General features: G+C 44.8%; 1 protein-coding gene across 1 annotated transcript; it reads left to right on the top strand.

The window, feature by feature from the left end:
* Positions 1 to 2,899: 2,899 nt before the first annotated feature.
* Positions 2,900 to 19,967, top strand: zbtb7a (zinc finger and BTB domain containing 7a). Its single transcript, XM_084548909.1, has 4 exons — positions 2,900 to 3,005; positions 12,656 to 13,219; positions 14,096 to 14,988; positions 17,055 to 19,967. The coding sequence occupies exons 2-4, from the start codon at positions 12,734 to 12,736 to the stop codon at positions 17,488 to 17,490; spliced, it is 1,815 nt and encodes a 604-aa protein (XP_084405035.1). The 5' UTR covers positions 2,900 to 3,005; positions 12,656 to 12,733; the 3' UTR covers positions 17,491 to 19,967.
* Positions 19,968 to 19,970: the final 3 nt, after the last annotated feature.

Here is a 19,970-nt window from a genome sequence, read left to right on the forward strand (position 1 = left end):
TGTTTTTATTTTTTATGATCCCCTTTTAATATTTATTACTATGCATATATGACTTTATTAGACAAAGTGCACATTCTACATTTACTACTAACCAGTTAAGATATGGTTGTCAGGAGTGGAGCAACTATTTATAACAGAGGAATGGTATATATATATATATTTTTTTTTTTTTAACTGGAAATTTGGTATCTTTTATTTACAAAACCAGCTAGCAAGTTCATGTTAAACCACAGGTGATGGACATTGTGCAGGATTATTCCAGGTTTTGAGCCAGGCTTCAACAGCAGTTAGGCCACGTAGGGAAATCAGAGGGTGTTTTTTTTTATTTCATTTTTTTTAAATTATGCCATTAATAGAATAAAATGTGAAAAAACATAACATTAAATATTAATTACAGACCATTTTTCTATGACGCATTCTGTAAGCGATTTTGTTAACTGTAACATGAAGTTACGCTATTAACGCCCAAATACTCGTCTCTGATTGGCTGATAATGAAATAGTTTGAGACGTCAGTGCACGTAATCATAGCAACCGTTAATAAGGCTAACGGTTACCAGTTAGATAACTTTAAATAATAAAAAAAAAGGTTTAAGAGTTAAGTGTCAACTTGAATGCAGATTATCTCCAAATTTGAAATGGTAAGCGGTCTTCTTTATACTTCTTTGTTTTTTTAAAACTGTAATTTGTTTTACAACATTGCGCAGTGATTTGAAGCTACATTGAAAATAGGGACCCCAACGGCAATTAAAATTAGTCGCCGGGCCTTCCCATGAGACCGCTGTAACATAGTTTACATGTGGCCTCTACAACAAAAGTGAGTAGAGCAAGCTAATTAGTTTAACAAAAAATAAATAAATAAATAGAATAAAAATGCAACACTACAGTCTTCTTAGTTTTCGCCTTGGCTTTGGCCTAAATAAAATATGACAACAGTTTAAAATGATGAACACTGGCGCCTCATTCATTGGTCAGACTACTAATAAATAAATACGTAAACCAAACGGTCACATAAGAGTTTTTAGAGATGTCAATAGAGATGTCAATAGAGATGTAAATAGAGATGGCCTAGTCTCCTGACCAGAACCAAATGGAACATTTTGGTGCATTTAAAAGTGACCTCATTAGTAAACTGGATTTCAAAAAAATAAAGATGGACTTACAAATTATTTAAAAAAAAAAAAGAAAAGAAATTAAAATAATGTAATCTCAGACTATATAAATGTTACTAATGTTATATTTTGGGTATATACATACTGTATGGTAACTATAAACCTTAAACTCACATTATGAAATTAATATTAGCTAAAGATACTGAGCATTAGTTAAAGATAAAGGTGCAGCTAATACTACTGCACTCCAGGCTTACTGCCACTAACACGTTTTTACACTTTTCTAAATATATCGACCTTTTATTAGGAGGTCATGTGGCAGTCTGTACACAGGGATTCTTGTTAACTGCCTTCTTTTTTTTTTTTTTTTTTTGCTAGATTTAATCAAAACCATCATTCAGACTGTAATGACAAATACAGATCAGATGTGGGGTGTCTGGCAGTGCAGAGGACCAGTTTATATTGGACTGAAAGGCGACATTGCCATAAAAATGTCTGACATCATCTCAGACAGCCGTAGAGTAGAGGACAAACCATTTTGACTGTGGATAATTAGAGCAAAGCCGAACAGAAGGCATGTTGCGTAAATGTTTGTGTAAATTTATTTATGTGAACGTGTGTCTCCTGCTGTTTTCATTTAACTTCTGCAGCAACTTATTCACCTGTGTCCTCTTCACTTAGCGTGGAAATGATCGCAAGTTAGGACGTCAAGTATCCGCTGAAATCCATGTGTTTTGTAGTTTGAATGCTTTAACTCTCCTGTGCCCTTGCAGAGAGAGAGAGTGCTGAACAGTGCCCTCTAGTCAGACGGTGTGTCACTGCCTCACCCTGCCAAATAGCCCTCCATTCCTCCACATGGTTAAGCAGCCAGTGTCAAGCTCTGCGAGACAGTGGGACTGATGTTGCTGTTCCCGTGAGACTATTGTATCAAAAGACAGTTGTTTAAACGCAGCAGCACTGGATAAAGTAGTCTTAAAAATATGTCGCGCCGAGAGGTGTGCTGGGAGGGTTTATGGTGCAACACAGTTATCAAATACATCTTGTGCACCATCCCACTCTGTGGCACAATGGCTGGCTAGCGCTCGCAGAGGGGGCGTACGGGTAGGCAGTTGGAAGTGGCGCAACATCAAGAGCACGCACCGTAGATTTACACACGGGAACTTGCCATTCCCCTTTTTGACTTAGTAATGTCTCCTCTGGTGTCTCACCTGTTGGAGCTTGGCAGGTATTATGTGCGGAGACTAGAGCCGAGCTGGAGTGCATTTCGAGGGGGTTGCTGGCAGCCCCTACTGTATGTGCAGGAATGTGCCAGGACTTGCTTTTGGGGTGGGACACCATGACCTCAGGCAATAGGATGGGTGGGTGCGACTTACACAGAAAAGGAAAGGAGTAGCTAGAGATGAGGCGGGTGAGACCAGACAAGAGTTACAGCTCAGTTTAACATTAAACCACTCATATGAGTATCCTTAGAGTTGAACATTGCGTGTCACATTCATTGTGAAACAGCAGGGTGGGAGGCATGGGTTAATGATTTGTGTCATCTCTGATTGAGTTTATGACTTTGACGACTGTCCACTTTTTAGCGCAAAGAAATTTCCTCTTTACTTTTGCTTGCTGGAGGGAGGAGGGAGAGAGACTGAGGGGGAATGCTGTTTCTTTAAGAGAGAGAGTGAGAGAGAGAGAGAGAGAGAGAAAGAGAGAGAGAGAGAGAGAAAGGGAGGGACCTCTTTGCCCTCCAGAAACCAGGAAGGGAATTGAGTTGATCTGCTGCTGCTTGGTTAGCGCATACGGGGCTTTAAGCTGCACAACAGTGAGAGGGAGAGAGAGAGCTCCGGAGAGGAGGAGAGGAGAGGGCTGAGCTAACCCACAACAAGCACCACCACGGCCATCGCAGGTGAGCTAAAGGCACCCTGTCATCCCCCCTTCTGTCTGCCCTGGGCCTGTCGAACAGAGGGGAGCAGGGCAGAGGAGGAGAGGAGAGAGGGAGGAATGAGGGAGGGGGCCAGAAAGGAGAGCAGGGTGGGGGGGTTGGCCGGAGAGGAGAGGTGGGTCGCAGCAGTACTCCCTAGTCAAGGTTCCTCTTTTTTTTTTAATCCTCCTAAAGTACTTCCTCAGTACTGCTCTGTACCTCTGGGGAATCTTGAGATAAAGTTTATAGGATGTGTTCAAGGCATTAACTTTTCAGGCAGGTGGAAGCACTTAGAGGAGGAGGAGGAGGAGGAGGAAGGAGAGGGGGGGTTCTCGAGAGAGAGAGGGTGGGGGGGGTGCTGAACGAGGGGAAGGAAGAACCAAAAATAATTCTGTTGGACAAGGTAAAAGCAATGGCAACAACTTTTCGAGACAGTGGTGATTGAGACGCTCGTTGCGGGGTAAGTTGCGATGTTGTGATGACATTAGACTGTTTAGAATAGGAATAAGTCACAATTTAGGTCAGGAGTTATAAGTGTGTCTGAAATGTCATTAGAGTGCGAAAGGATGAAAGAATCCACCGTGATCGTTCGGTTACAGCTCTGATAGTTGAAGCTAAACGTATTTTTATTTTTTCCCTCACGAAGCGCTGCCCTGTTTGATGGCTGGTCTGTACTTTAATACCTGGCAGCCTGCTAGCAACATACTGTAGTGTATAATTCAGCCCTGAGTGCTTACGTTAGAGCAGGCTTGGAGATAGTGGGGGTGGTGAGGGCAGGGTGAGCTGGGACTTGTAGTCCTCAGCAGGGGCTTTAAACCAGGTCAAATGGGGTTTCAGAACTCTATATCCCAGAGTGCCTTGCCCTTGGCCATCCAGGAAAGGGAACAGCCGCCAGCCTATCCCAACAAGGAGGTGTGGTGAGTGAGTTGCTGTCAAGCCAATGAGAGCAGGGGATGCGGAGCTGAGTTGTGGGCTGAAAATAGAGGGGGGTGGGGTAGTGGTGGTGGTGGTTGGGAGGGGGTGGGGGGGGGGTAGGTGTCTGTTTGTGTGGGATCAGGCAAGGGCTTGCCTGTATGACTAGGGCCACTCACAAGTTTCCTGTCTGGTAATGCTCTAGCCCTGCCCAGAGACGGAGGCAGCAGCAGAGCTGGCCGGCAGGCAGGGGAGGCATATAGGGCCCGGGAAACATTTTCTGCCTATTTGGTAAGCACTACAAAGACATTCACACGCACACACACACACACCGTGTCATTACACTGACTGAGAGGAGAAGACAACTAGGCTGAGGAAATAAATATGATGGCGTGTTGTGGGAGAAGGGGCTCGATAGAGTTCAGAGTTCTTGACCCACTTGCAGATAAAGGAGGGAACAGCAAATAGGTCAGTGCAGAGTGTAAGGTACCTCACAGAATAATGTTCAGAGAAATATCCCGTGTTTTTAAGTTTTTTATTCAGGATCATGCTTCTCAGTTTTTAACTCGGGGCATTTAAGCTCGTTGTGCATTGTGTCGGTTTGATCCGTGACATTCTTTTAATGTTTTCATCTGCAGCTGTGATTAAGTGGCACCGCTGCTAATATTAGTAGAGGAAAAAAAGATGAAGACAGATGCACATCCTGTACCGCTACTTCTTTTTGGTGTATTTAAGTAACTCACAGAAACCACTGCTTCAGATGTTCGCCTGGCTGTGGCAAGGCAACCGTGCTGGTAGCCGTCAGGGTACAGGTGGGGTGTTGAGTAATAGTTTATTTGAGAAACCTCAGTAAGTGACATCTCTACTTGCTGAAGGGGAGAATATGTGACACATCTTGTGACAGCTGAGTTTTACTGGAAGGGCGAGCTGCCTCAGCTAAGTCCATACAATACTGAAATAATTTCAGGTTTTCACAGCTACTCACACCGTGGGGATCTCATGACATCTTTTTTTTCTGCCAGTGGATTCAACTCTTCTTCACCAGCATCATCGTTAAAAGCAGATTCTAATCTTGTCAGCCATATAATGCCTGCTTGTGGCTCATGGTTGAAAGACTTTACAGCCTTCCTCGATAACCAGATGCATATTTTTTTGGCTTTGCATACTTGCTGAACCCGTTTTTGAAACATGTGGGCACGAAGATGGTACAAGAAGAGCGCAGTAGACGCCCAAATGCTGGGAAAGTGTTTGGAATGTTTTTCAGAAGGTGGCAGGAGACGTTTTTCCCCAGTTCGGTGTCACAAAATATAGTATGTACAGTCAAGATTTTCCTCATGCTTCACTCTGTGCTATTTCCTAGGTGCTACTATGGGAGACAAGTATAGTTATTTCAAGTAAATTCCAGCAAGAGGTTAAACTAGGACGCCATATGTGTTTGTATGTGCGAGTGTGTACTCGGGTGCACGGATGCGCGTGTGCGTCCGTGTTACCAACAATAGACTCTGGGGGAATTGCAGGGGACTTCAGTGGCTGTGGGCAGGTCCAAAGACACCACCCATCAATTTGGCGGTGAGGCTGAGTACAGTTTGATATTCCTGTATGTTTGTGCCTACACCACTGTGGCCCAAAACTAGCAGGTTCAGACGGACTGAGGAGACAGGTTGCGTGATGTCGCCGTGGCAGTTTGAGGCTTTATTTTAGAGTGAAATGTTGGCAGCATACGGCGCATTACATGTAACAGTCATTGTGTTTGTTCACAGTTTTATTTCCGTGGTCAGATTTGTCTATTTTGGCACATATGGTACATTTTAGTTGTGTTACGTACCAACCCAGCATCTATGCTGTGCTGTTATTCTGCTGTATCTCTCCACGTTCTTTTGATTAGGACTTTTCTACAGTTTGAATTGTTTCATCAGCCTCTTACTTGGTGAATGTAGCTTCACTTCCCCCTAATGTTTGGTTCCGCTGGTCAGCTGCTTAGTATACCACAGCTTCCAGCCTGGCTAGACAGACAGACCCCTCTCTGTTGTTTTTCTGTTGTTGTGCTGAAGTCTAGGGGGAGTAAAGGGGCTTCTTCTGTTCTCTTCTGGGACGTTTATTATCGAGAGGCTAACACAACCTGATCAAATTAGAGTGGGAGAAGAAGAGGCTGGGATGTTTTTCATTGTGGGGGTAAAGCTAAACTTGAATTTTTTCTCTTTTTAGAATTAGGTTATACTGTGGAAAAAAAAGCATATTGCATATTTATTGTTGTATTAGTATTAAGCACTGTAGTAAAGAGACCAGAACCTACTTTTAATGAAGTACAAAGGCCAACTGATCAAGAGTGGGGATATGTGACCCCATCTGACACTGTCTGCATGTTGAATTTGAGAGTTTGTTCATGATGAAACAAGAAAGAAGACGGGTGGGTTGCTTTAAATGATGGCGAGACAGGAGGGTGGGTCCCCACTGCTTTGCCTCCTCAGCAGTAGAAAGGGGAAGTGGGTGATGTGGTGGATACTATAGTGCAGTCTGAGACAGAGATGGAGCAATGATGAGATGAGAGCGACAGATGAGAGGCAGAGAGAGAGAGAGAGAGAGAGAGAGAGGGGGTCAGACAGTAGGGACAGAGAGATCGAGCAGGCAGAGAACTGGTCATCTGATAACAGAGCGGGTTCTGTTACACGCCTGCCACAGACTCACAGGAAGTCCTCTTTCCCTGTTGGACTGCGCATGCACGAAAGTGGTGTAGCCAGGATGCACCGGGCCTGCGGATTGACCAACCGGCCAGCTTGACTTCTGCTGGGCAACGCTGTGCCGGGGTGCAGTGCTGTGTTTTTTTTTTTTAAGCCATGTGCTAGATTTTGTTACACTTCCTGGTTGGCAGCATGGCAGAGTCAGAGCATGTTACTCAAATTAAAAGGAACTCAGACTGTGGATGTGGTTTTGTTACACTGCAGCTTGAGAAAGGATAGTGTCCCAAAGCATGTGTTAGAAGACGCACAAAGTCAATTAAATAGTCGCAAAAAAACACAAAATTGTAACTGGCATAAATTGAAGAAGTACAATTTTATGCTTTTTGAGCTTCCAGCTTCACTTATAAAAAAATGAAAGCTTGTCATTTACACAGTGTAGCCACAAAAATAGGAACATTGCAAAATGCAGTACAACGCAATACATACGTAGTACCTTGTGTAAAGGAACGTCATGCAACAAAGGCCCTTTGATCTAGTACCCTACCCTACGCCAAACCGTGGTTATGACACTTGGGTTGGCTGGCACAATCTCCTGAGAAGCTTGCCTTCCAACTACGGGTCTTCAACAAGCTATATGAAACCGTCTCGGTATTCTCAGTGCAGACGTCGTGGTGGCGGACGCAAAGAGACCAAAGAGGACTTGTACATAGGAATCTAAGAAGAGAAAGAGAGAGTGACCGAGCAAGACACTTGACAAGAGTAAATATCAGGCTGATTTTAGTCGCTTTTAGAGCTTCATAAAATAAGGGTTGCAAGACAAACACAACGCCGGCCTTTTTATTGCTTGACTATAGCTTGTGTTGTTGCACTTGCTTGATATTTGGCCGTGTTAGCAAAGTTGTGTGTTTTTGCTAGCTGACCTTATTGTAAGACGTCAAACCATGGAAGACTATAGAATCTGCTCTAATCAACTTGTATTATAACTTGTAATACAGGCTTCTTAAAAATAGTCGTAAATTGTGTTAAAATTGCAGATCCTTATTGGAATCACATTTTTCTGTTAGTACTTCCGGTAGTGGCGATGATTCAGTATCCTGGAATTAGGAGGGTGAACTTAAGCACAAACCAAACCTTTTCATTTGGGTAATGTAACAGGAAGTTTCCTGTTACTGTGGACTAAAAAAAAAAGAAAGAATATTTCCCGTATTGAAATGCCAACCTGTGATGTTGACATGGTTCAGCAAAATGTACATACTGTCACTCAGAAAAATAATTGTGTTTTGTTTTAGACTTTAAAATTGAACCACTGTTTTTCTGTTAGCTGTGTCAAAAAGACATTTTTAAGAAGTAATTTACAAGACTTGTGTTGCACTAGGGTGAATTAAAGTGGTTGCACGACACATTACATTTAAGAAAGAAAAAACAGACAAAGTTGGAAGTGTGTAAAAGTGTGTTAGTATATGAGCATTTCTTTTTATATTAGGCAGCACAAAACTTAGTTATTGGACATCGTAAACCCGTATGCTTAATTCCTCATATTAAACTTTGCTCAACATGTGGGTGGGTGCCTTTCCTCGTATTGAGGCAGGTTACACCAGGTAACAGAACGAGATCTCCTCGGTTTATCATTGACATCTGAGCCGGATTCCTAGGCCACCATGTGCTCAGGAGTTATGAGTGAGCATGTAAGTTTAACACCCTGCCTCGCCCACTACCTTTTCACTGTCTTTGTATCTTGTGTTTTGGCAGCACTTCCTGGTTAGTTTCTAGTGAAAGCTGCCAGGCCTAGACCAGCCTTGCAACTGCAGCTTTATCAGTCACTTGCCCTCTTCCTGCTTCACTCCCAGTACGACCAATCAGGTTTCCTTCCACTGCAGGCGGCAATGAGTCACTTCGCCATGGCATTTACTCAAAATCCACTTTTCCTAGGAAGTGTCGCCCCTCCCCCTTCCAATTATCTTGCAATATCCTCATGGCGTGACCCTGAACCGTCCTGACCTGAGTGGAGAGATCCCCTTGCAGCAGGGTGAGCTTTCTTCTGTTGTTGCCACAGAGGCGAAAAACTGTTGAATTATTTTGCAAAATGAGGACAAAGAGAAATGATAAAGAAATCACCATAGAAGCGTAGATACGATCAGAAGGCCGACCAAATTCTTTGAATTGTTACACATTTTTTTTGTTGTTTTCACTTCTGGTGTTGCTTCTGTGTCTATGCTGCAATTTTAATAGAAACATTTGAAGGTGTATATGATTTATTCTGATAGCAAAGTGTCCACCTGAGTAAAATTGGGAATGGCTTGGTAGAATTGTTCTCTTCTAAACATAATAAGATACTTCACAGGTTTTTGTGATATTAACAGCTGCTCTATATTTCAATTCTGTAAGATGGCTTCTACATGCTTTTTTTTAACATTTATGGTTTTAGGAATTAATGACTCAATTACGTTTTCCCTGATAGCTGTCTGTTGACATGAGGTTTCTCAGCAGTTTTTGTGTTGTGTACTATTTTTATGAGCCAGTTACAAAAAAAAATTCTTGCTTTCAAGCTTATAGAGCTAGAAACAGAAAGGAGGTAATTACTTTAAAATTGAATGAGTCCAAAGGCTTATTCTTAGGTTTTACATTTTGAATGTTGTGCTTTCTTGAGACACGTCAATAAGCTGTTTATTTTCTTGTCTAAGAAACATTTGAGGTTACACAGGGTTAACAGTTTGTTCCTTTGAATTTAGGAATGACTGGTATGTGTCAGCCGAAAGACAGAATGGAAATTCAGCGACCTTCCCTAGATGATACGTATCATCGGTCAAAATAAAACCACTTTTACAAACTACCGCCACAAGCTGTTGTCACGTGTTTGTCTGTGAACGACAAAAAAAAAAAAAATGTCTTGGCATAGATATTAACACAGGCACTGCACAGTCAACTGAAGTAACAGCAAAACAGAAACTGCTTTACGCAAGACAGTTGTGTAGATATATGTGGGATGGGGCAAAGGGACGTTACAGATGAGATGAAGGTGACGAGGGCGGGGATGGGATGGGTATGCTCTATGCTGAAGCAGTGGTTTGACTTGCAAAGCAGGCCTGGGTGCTCATGGACTGAGCATTGAGAGAAGGCCCTTCCCTGGAAGTGCAACGCCAGGGACGCGGACAGCTGCTTTGCTGCTTTGTGCTGGGCTGCGGGCCTTGTCACCCACAGGCATGAATTAGTGATAAGGAATGTTTCAAGCCATGAGGAGGTGTCGGGATCAGGTTTGTCGTTCTGTGTTTCCTCTTTCTTAGTGCTCTTTGAGGGGTTTATTTGGGGACAGGTGGCTTCCACATACAGACTAGTGGCTCCACGCTCCGTTGGCGCTGAATCAAGTTTGTGTATGTGCGCATGTGTGTATGTGTGTGTTTTATCTCCTCTCAGCTCAGCGTCTTTACCCCCACAAAGCCGTGACCCAGGGTCAGCTGTGTATGTACGGGGGATAGCGTGCTACGCTTGTTTGCGGCAAAGTCCCGGTCTAGTGCAGGTGCTGTAGATCTCTGCGAGAGAGGAAAGCAGGTTGGCTCGGGTCTGGATGGACTCACAGAGATCTATTTCCACCTGTGAAGGACGTGACCGGTAGCCATGTGGTCGCCCTTTTTTTGCGTGCTCTTTCTTCCATCTCACTCTGCCCTCTCTCTCTCCCTCCTGTGTTGTCGCTCTTTTGTCTTTGCCCTCATCCCCCTCCCCTCCCTCAACGTATTCAGATGAGGGGTTGGATAATAAAATTTGCTCTTGCCATGTCTGACAGCCTGTTTTCATCTGAGCTCTATGAAAGACATTGGCAGTGTTTTTGCAGTGGCATTGTGGTCAGCTGCCTGCCAAAAGTGAATCAAGTTAAGTGAGATGTACAGTGAGGAACAAGAAGCAGCGGAGACATAACACGTTTTGCCAGTAATCAAACAGCAGAACTGCGTGTGTTTCATTTCACAGGTTTTTTTAACTTATCTTATATTTATCATTATGTTTGGACAAATAAAAGTAGTCATTTAGTGTGTCAAGACAAGCTGAAGTGCTATTTCTCAGACGCGGGGACAGGTGGTTTCGTTTTCACAAGGTACAAAAGAACATAGCAGAGGAGGGAGAAAAAAAAAAGGAGAGGTGAAAACAGGTGAACAGTTTTGAAAAAAGGAGAGGCAGCCAGGTTGGGCAGGTTTGGTAGTGGGGTGTAGTGTACAAACATACCAGGAGGGCAGATCTGAAGGAATGTCATTTGAATGCCTTGCTCGAGTAGGTAGAAGCACATTCAACTTATCCCCCCCCCCCTCCCCTCCCCTCCCCCCCAGCCTCGCCCCCTACTGGGTCTCCCTGGCAGATGGAGAAGGGTGGGAGGAGGGTTGGAGGGTGTGGATGTCCTATGTGTGTTTATGTGTGTTATTGATGTCTCTGATGTTACAGTATTTGCTCGTGTGTGTGTGTGTGTGTGTGTGTGTGTGTGGGAATAGGGAAATTGAGGATGGTTTGTTCTGCCGAAACCCCCCTCCCACCGCGCAGGCTTCAGTCGATCATTTTAATCTCCCCCCCACACGTGAGCGAGGGGACAGGCCTTTTTCTGAAACTTGGCACACAGTACAGGGTGGGGTAACCAGCTCAGACCGGATTGACAACCTCCCTTTTTAATACTGTTCCCTCGCAGCTTGTTGCGTGTCCTCTTCCTCCTCCTGTGGAGTTTTTCCACAGGGTCTGCTCTGGCCACCCCCCCCCCCCCTCCCTCTCCACCCCCCCCGTCGTTCCTCCACCTCCCTTGCTTCCCTCCCTTGCTCTCCACTGACACAGAGTGCATAGACTGCACAGCCCAGCTCCCAGCATGCACTCCGGTACCCACAGCTCTCTGCCTATCTGTCCTCCATGACCTCTTACTTGATTTCTTGCGCCAGTACATGTACACACTCGTAGATGTAGGCAGGTATACGAGGAAACAGGCACCGAGTCACCTGAGCAAATACTCTAAATAGTACATGTGCTTCTTCACAAATTCACAAATTCATCGTGTTTCTTCAGGCAAAAAGTTTGGCCGAGTGCATTCAAGAGTGTTGTGAGGTACTATGTACCCAGTGCCGTCAGAAAACTAATACCAAATTGTCAAATGTCTATTTTGCAGTAACGATTTTCTATCAGTGGATTTGCTTTGAATTAGTTCCAAGCAGCTGCAAAGTGTAACACTGTGGCGTTACCATATGGCCATTTTCCACATGCTGAGACACCGTCTCAAGCCTCTTAAGTTCACTGGAAAGGAGTGAAACGTCTGAGTTGAACATCTCCTCATGTGATTCTTACTCATAACACAAAAGTGTTTACAGCAATCAACAAATCCAAAATTTTAATTGTGAAGTTCAGTTTAAGGTCAAGCACAAAATGACTTGCTTAGGTTTGACTGCGTCCTTTTCTTTTCGGTATAGGGAACTCAGCGTGGAAGCTTTTTGGTGTAGATGGTTTCAGTATGAAGGCACACTGTTTCTTGGAACTGGTCAGTGTCTTGGTGTGGAGAAACGGCAGAAAAAAAAATCACTACACAATTTACTTGGATGAAGGTCCTAAGTATACCGTATAATGTCTAGAGAGAAAAAAAAATATGTAAATGTTCACACTGGGTTACAGACCGGTTGTCAGTATTCCTCAACCACCTACTCTATTTGCATCACGTCTCATTGTCCTTGGAGTTTGATGTTGCCATGGTTTTTCAGACAAATATTTGTTATATTTATTACATTCGTAGTCTTTTGACACATCTTGCTTCGAAAGCTCACATGTGTGTTGATTGTCAAACCTGTTTGGTCTGATAACGATGCTGATTAGTATGCAACGTAGTGTGACCCAACTTCAAACAAGTGTTTGCAATTTAGACACTGTCTGTGCTTTTTTTTTTACCCTCTGAATGCTGTAACCTGTGTACTAATTCCTTTCTCTGGACTTAATATTCTAATTTTGTCCACATAACATGTCAAGAACTGATCTATTTTTTTCCTCTTTGTCTTTCCATTCTGTCCTGTCCCCGTTTTCCAACTCTTCTCCCTTCAGATAGGCAGACGCACAGACGGCAGGACGGATACACGGGTGGGGGCTGCGCTAGGTGGCTCGGCGGCAGGCTGGTGGAAGATGTCGTCAGGAGCCGGTGGGAGGGGCGGAAGGCGGCTCAGGGGGACGGCGAGCAGCGGGGGTGGTGGAGGGAGAGGAGGGGCAGGGGAGGCAGAGGAAGGTCCCGTGGGGATCCCTTTCCCTGAACACAGCGCAGACATCCTGGGTAGCCTGAACAAGCAGCGGCTCAGCGGGCTGCTGTGCGATGTGCTCCTGGTTACCCAGGACCGGGAATTCCCAGCACACCGCTCCGTCCTGGCCTCTTGCAGCTCTTACTTCCACAAGCTCTTCACTTCGGGGGCCGCCGCTGACCAACAGAACGTCTACAACATCGACTTTGTGGCAGCGGAGGCTCTGGGAGCGCTGCTGGACTTTGCCTACACAGCCACATTGACAGTCAGTCACAGCAGTGTGGCCGACATCCTTGCTGCTGCACGCCTCCTGGAAATCCCACCTGTCCAGGACGTCTGTACACACCTGCTGGACACCAAAGTGCTCTCCCCGCCGGTACAAGACCTCTATAACAGTAGAAGTAACATGCACTGAAGTCAAATTTAAGATTGAACCATAGAGCGACTGATCATTATACTTAACGTACGGAATGGTTTGGTCATCATACCAGTCAGTTCATTAAACAGGCAGCATAGTTAAGCTTACATCATGGCCTTTATCAGTTTCTCTCACTATGTCAAACACACACCCACAGCCTCGGGGTTAGTTCAACACTTACTCATGCTGAGCCAACTGGTTTTGTGGAGGGACGCCATGCACGTTCGCAGACTACAGACACAGTACATTGCAGCAGCTTACTTCAACATTATCAAGAGTAGCTGTGATACACTGCGTCTCAATTCATAATCAATTAGACCATCACATCATGCGGCTCATGTCAAAACTCTTCATGGGCGTTTAATGTCAAGTAGCCCCAACCATTCACATCACAACAACAGTTCCAGTTAATGATTGTTGTGTTGTATTTCATCAAAAGTACATCACTTAACAAACCCACAAAGATATCCACCCTGGCATTTATTTGTACAAGTGAAAACTCTGTTCTGCTGTATTGTTCTTTACACGTGCTAGTTAGTAATATGTTCCCAATTAGTTTTTATTTTCTAATTACTCATTCTTATGCCCGTGAGTATATTGAGCCCCTTGGTGTGCATCCTGGATACCCAGATAGTGATCAGCTTTTCCTGAAAGCCCTTACAGTTTTGTGTCTTTAGGTCTCTCTCATTCAGCCTTCTTTTAGTGGATGTCTTTTCTTTTGTCTTCTTTTCTTTGTCACTGACTGTCCCTCGCTTTCCCCTGTATTTATTATTTTGCACATACATACTTTGTTTTTATTTTTACTCTCTTTTGTTTTCTGTCGTGTTTCACTAGGCGGGCAGTGAGCAAAGAGATGAAGATGAAGATGATGAGGGCAAAGTCAGAGGAGGCAGGGAGCAGGGGAACCGTGTGCGGGCCCGGGAGTACCTGGAGTACTTTCAGAGAGGGGCGCACTGGAGCAGCAGCTGCAGCACGCCAGAGCTCAGGGACCTTCCCACTCACCTGCACTTTAACCATGGTAATGGGGGCGCACCCAGCAACGGGGCTTCTGCAGGCCCCGGTGAGTACTACTCCCCCCTGGCCCTTGCCTTGTCCCAGGTGCCTACACAGGAACCAGAGGAAGAGGACGAGGATGAAGAGGACGACGAGGACGGGGAGGGGGTGCAAGGCAACGGAGCGAGTCTGGGGTCATCATACTACCCTCCATCCCAAAACGGGCACTTCTACCTCCCCTCTGAGTCTAGGCTTGGACAGGAGACAGAAATGGAAGACAGTGGAAGGGAGGTGATGGCGAGGGAGAGGGGTTCAGCCAGTGCCCTCCTGCAGAAGATGATGGACTCCATTGAAAGGCAGAAGGAGCGTGCAGCAACCGGGGAGGAACCAGGTGATGGGGACGACCCCGACATGGAATTTTACTTGAATTATTTTAGCAGCACGCAGCATGAGGACGCAGCTTCCGCTGCTGTAACACAGGGAGTGCCGTCGCTGTGGTTATCACGAGGCAGTACGGGCCAAGACAGAGTAGGAGGAGAGAGGGGGGTTGGAGAGAGAGGCAGTGGGGCCGGAGGAGGAGGAGGAGGAGAGAGGAAGATGCGCTCTAAGGCTTTCCAGAAGTGCCCCATATGCTCCAAGGTCATTCAAGGAGCAGGCAAGCTACCCCGCCACATCAGAACGCACACGGGAGAGAAACCCTATGAATGCGCCATCTGCAAAGTGCGCTTTACCAGGTAAGCCCAATTAATGAAGTGACTACCTCATGTCACATGTACTAATAGACTTGGACTTGGCACCGTACGCAAACTGCCCTGCAGTGGGAAACACCACAAATCCAAAAGCTGGAGTATTAGCGCTAACAAACTTAGCTTTGCATTAAGGAGGCAGCACAGTTTGTCAATCTAAATGTTTACCTAGACCGTGGACTGACCGAGAGCCAGCTAGTCTTTATTTCAGCCTCACAATGCATCCAAATGCTGATCATAATTGCATCTCAGAGAGAGGGGCTGGATAGTTATAAAGGTCCGTTTTATTGTGACAGCGTTCATAGCAAAGTCCTGGAATTTTAACATAGGGGTCCTATAAAAGAAGGCAGTGCCATGGCAGTGTTATCTAGTGTAAGGCTGCTATAAAGTGCTCTGTTCTGATACAAAGTGGGATTACTGGCCCTGGATGGTGCTCCATGGGCTCCAATTCAGTAATGTGAACTTTTGATCTCTGGTTATGTTGATTATTGCCCACGGCAGAGTAGTTACACCACCCCCTCCTCTCTCTCTCTCTCTCTCTCTCTGTCACTCCTTTACCTCTCTAATGAAATCTGCCATGTTCCTCTCAGATAAACGTGGCTGGTCTACAGAAGGGGACTCGAGAGCACACGGTTTCCTCGAATGTCGGAGACCTGCCTTTCCCCTGAAATCTGCCTTTTAATTAATTAATCAGCGGACTTGTGCCGGAAATAGATGCAGTAGACTAGAAATACCAAGAACCTCTGCTGGCATGGCAAGTAGGGAGGAACAATCTGAATTTACCTTCTAGCTAAATTTGACCGGCAGTGGGGAGGGGGCATTGTAATCTTAATCCTGTTTGATCAGGGTTAAGAGTGTGCCTTGCACAGTAATAAATCACTCCCGTCCTTTAAATAATTCACCTCTGTCAGTGGCACTTTGTTTCAAGGCTTCAGCCGTAGTTTGGGTGTTTCTCCTCACCTTATATGAATGTGACTTTAATTTTTATATTTGGGGCACAGTCTGTACAGACCTTCAAGGGTGGCTGCGCACTTATTTGTTTGCTTGTATGACAGTTAATCCACTTACATGGCACTTACACACACACACACACACACTCATGCGTGTGTGTGTGTGTAAGTGTGTTCAAATGGAGTTGTCTTAACTACAGTTGTTTGTTTAGGAGCCCTCTGCCCTGGGTGCAGAAGGGTTAGACAATTTAAGAGCTCAAGAGGTAGAGAGATAGTAAGGGCTAAAGGGGGAAGGGAAGGACAAGAGTCAGATGAAGGCCAAGGCAGCCTGATAAAGTTTAGTGGGCGTTGTATCATCTCAATGTAAAAAAAAAATATTCCGGGATGTAATAAGATGAGATCAGTCAAGTCATATTTTGGTCTTGGTTTGACCGGTCTTATACATACAGCTCATAAATTATTGGGAAGTGACACCTTAAACTGACACCTTATAAGGAATTCAATCAAAATATGTGGGAATAAAACTAAGCCTCAAGCTTGACTGTGTTTTACAAGCTAATTTATTTTTTAGTACCATTCAAAGATAAAGTTTTCAAGGTTATTTGGTGCTGTTAAGGACGTTAAAGCCTTAATTGTGTTTTTTTTTGTCCACAGAAAAGGTATCCGTCAGTTGTCCGCTGGCTTTCAAAGAAGAGTTAACAGACCCTGTAAAAAAATGCCAACTGACACAATGAACATTGAGCTTTCCTGTTGCTCCACAGTTATGCTCTTGTGATTACACAGATAAAAATGTAAAGTTTATGGCTTCTTGTCAGTTGGACTGACTACCTTCATAAAACTGGAACATATCCAAAAAATGTCTTGTAAAAGGGAAATAAATCCATCTAAACCATATTAAGCTGGCCACTGTACAAAGTTGATAATATATTCTGAGATCGTTCTTGATTACGTATCTGTGCGTGATGTTAGATTGCCCGAAAGAAACACGAAGTTGGTTTGTGTGTGCAGAGTGAGTTCAAAAGGGTGTAAACTGATCCTCTCTTGTAATAGAGTTTTTTTGTCTGTGTGTTCTTACGCTATATTGTTTATTTTTCTCCCTCTCAGGCAGGACAAGCTCAAGGTTCATATGCGGAAGCATACAGGAGAGAAGCCTTACCTGTGTACACAGTGTGGAGCTGCCTTTGCTCACAACTACGACCTGAAGAACCACATGCGTGTACACACTGGCCTGCGCCCCTATCAGTGCTCAAGCTGCTTTAAGACTTTTGTTCGCTCGGATCACCTGCACCGCCACCTCAAGAAGGACGGCTGCAACGGCATCCCCTCACGTCGAGGCCGAAAACCTCGGGTGAGAGAGCCAGGGCTCCTCGAGGCCCCTCTGGACCTGCTGAGCCCCAGCTCTGACACAGGGCCCGAACCTCGCACCAACAGGGGACGACGGCGCTCTGAGGCATCCTCGGCGGTGGAGGTGGAGGGTGCTGCTGGCGCACTTGCACACAGTCCTCAGCTGCAAGAGCTAGCAGGGGAGGCAGGGCCCTGAGACTGCAGGGGCAACAAGGACACTGCTGGACACCATAGTCACTCTGCACCGCCTGTGAGACAGGCCAGTGGACAGAGAGAAGAAAAAACATGCAAAGGCAATTTAAACGAAAAAAAAAAAACAACAACAACAAAACAACTAACTATTCCTCTATAAACCAAATCAGGGTGTCACAAAAATCTAATCTTTATATTTCTTTCTTCTATTATTTAGGAAGTGGAGTAGACTTGCAAGCACTTGAGTTGGTTTATTTGTTAAAGAGCAAAGAACGCTTCAAATCATTCACCCATGATGTCCACTTTCTGGGCCATTTCTTTCTTTGTAATATTAGGGGTTTTATACATTGGCATATGTGCTTGGGCAAGTGTATGATAGATACAAAGAAACTGAGCAACTATGCAGTTGATTTAGATTTTTATTGGTTTTGTCCTCACAGCCTTCAAGCTCTAAGAAAGGTGTCTGTCAAGCACCTTCTGGCTGCTGTACGGGTGAAGCGAGGACAAATCCTCCCAGTGAAAACAACTCTTTTCTATTCTTTTGCAGGTCTGAAATGTACAGTTACCATAGAAACAACGTTGCCACAATACGGCGTATGCAAGGAAAACTCACAGTTTTTGATGCAACAGTTTTTCTCTCTCTAAATGTTCCAGAAAGAATCAGGCAAGGGTTTGATTGAAGTGTTACTTACTCTATAAAAAAAAATGCGTTTCAAGAATCTATGGATTGTCTTATGGAAAACAAATTTTACGTTGAGTCGAATCCGCTCTAATGGGGGCTCACCAATTGCAGGTCTTGGGAATACAAGGGGTGGAGGGTTTGTGTTTTTAAAGCACTACCATTGTCAATGTATCTGTTGGCTTTACTACGTTGCCTCTTATCCCTCACGGCCCTGCAATGTCAGCATTTTCGTTCTCCCTTTTTGATTTTGTCTTAATTTTTTTTTTTTGTCGTTCCTTTTTGTTGACTGCTTCGGGTACTTGACACTTTATAATTGTATACTTGTATATACAGCAGGTGGTGATATGACATTGGCCCCCTCTTAATGATGAGGTGTACTTACCAATCACATTTTTTCCTCTTAGGCTTGATGTCATATTTCTCACAGAGTGAAGCTTGTGGGTGAGGGAAAAAAAAACAAAAAAACAACAACTGTATGAATGTTTCGATGAGAAAAAAAATAATTAAGTTACCCTATCGTCCTAAACTTAACACTTGACATGTATAGTTCCTGCCCAGAGATGAGGAGGTGGAATGAATGAATGTGCTTAACTTTGTGCAGTTTTTCGGGTGTCTGTCCTTGTGTGACAAGGCGCGGGTAGCATTTAACCGACCGCAGGTTAAAGGATTGGCAGGGAGCCCTACGTGAGAGAGTGACAAAGAGTACGAAGAAGAGATAGATGAGCACCTTTTTTTCTATGTTTGCACAGCTTTACTAAAGATATCCAACAGAGCGAAAAAAAAAAAAAAGAGAGAGCGAGAGAAAGAGGCATATTTAAAGGAAGTGGGTTGGTGATGGGGAGGGGAACGTGTGTGGGGGTTTATGTATCGTGCTTATTCCAATCTTTTTTTGCCCTAGGGACCACACAACCGTACGGCAACCTGTATGATGAAGAGAGCAATAAATACCTGTCCAAGTTGGGAGGCCAAATAGGAGCGCAGCTGCAGCTGGTTGATGGGGGAGGGGAACAAGGGAAGGGGAGAGGGATCTCACAATGTCTGTTGCATTCCAAAAAATAATCTCCCCCAGCTCAGCCACGTTTCCAAGCAGGAGGGGATCAAATCAGGCCTTTTCTCTCCCTCTCTCTCTCCCTCTGTAGTCCTTTAATGCCCCCAAACCAGCCTGGAGGGGATATTATTATATTAGAGCCTGGTGTTGCTGTGGGGAGGACGCCTGGTGCTGGCAGTTTAGTGTGTGTGTGAGTGGCTTTACATGTACGTGTGTCTGCGTGCATGTGTGTGTGTGTGTGTGTGTGGCAGCCAGGGTCCCTCTGGCCACATCATCAGAGTGTGAGTCAGCCACAGCCTGTTCGAACATGCACCCTGAGCTGCCAGCCCCAGCGCACTTTCTCTGTCTCTTACACCCTCAGTGGGCCCAGGTATCCTTCGGAGAAGGGGAAAACACGCTGGCGTATCTGTCTGAATATTGTCAGTAACTCGATCCATCTGGATTTCCTAGTCTTAAAAATATTGTTTTCGTACTTCAAAACCACTGTTGTCTTCCACAGTGGCACGTTGAGCCTTTGAGTTGAGAGAACATGCATGTGGTTTAGAGTCCCCCCCCCCCTCCAGCCCACCCTATAATTCCTGCAGTACGGCTGCGGCTCCACCATCAGACCTTTTGCACCTTAATTGGAAAGAGGCAGGTTATGAATGCACTTTGTTACTGAGGAGGGCACTTCTGTCACCAAAACGGGTACTTTGAAACAAACCAGTTGCAAATGAGATCAGTCCTTTTTTTTTTTTTTTTTTTTTTTTCTGTC

The sequence above is a fragment of the Chelon labrosus genome (assembly GCF_963514085.1).
Source record: "Chelon labrosus genome assembly, chromosome: 7".
NCBI lineage: Eukaryota > Metazoa > Chordata > Actinopteri > Mugiliformes > Mugilidae > Chelon > Chelon labrosus.

What these genes read in the sequence shown, in the direction of transcription:
- zbtb7a (XM_084548909.1), top strand. Translation starts at nt 12,734, where the DNA reads ATGTCGTCAGGAGCCGGTGGGAGGGGCGGAAGGCGGCTCAGGGGGACG. An exon ending in CCAAAGTGCTCTCCCCGCCG is followed by an intron (nt 13,220 to 14,095) that starts GTACAAGACCTC and finishes GTGTTTCACTAG; the next exon opens with GCGGGCAGTGAGCAAAGAGA. An exon ending in TGCAAAGTGCGCTTTACCAG is followed by an intron (nt 14,989 to 17,054) that starts GTAAGCCCAATT and finishes TCTCCCTCTCAG; the next exon opens with GCAGGACAAGCTCAAGGTTC.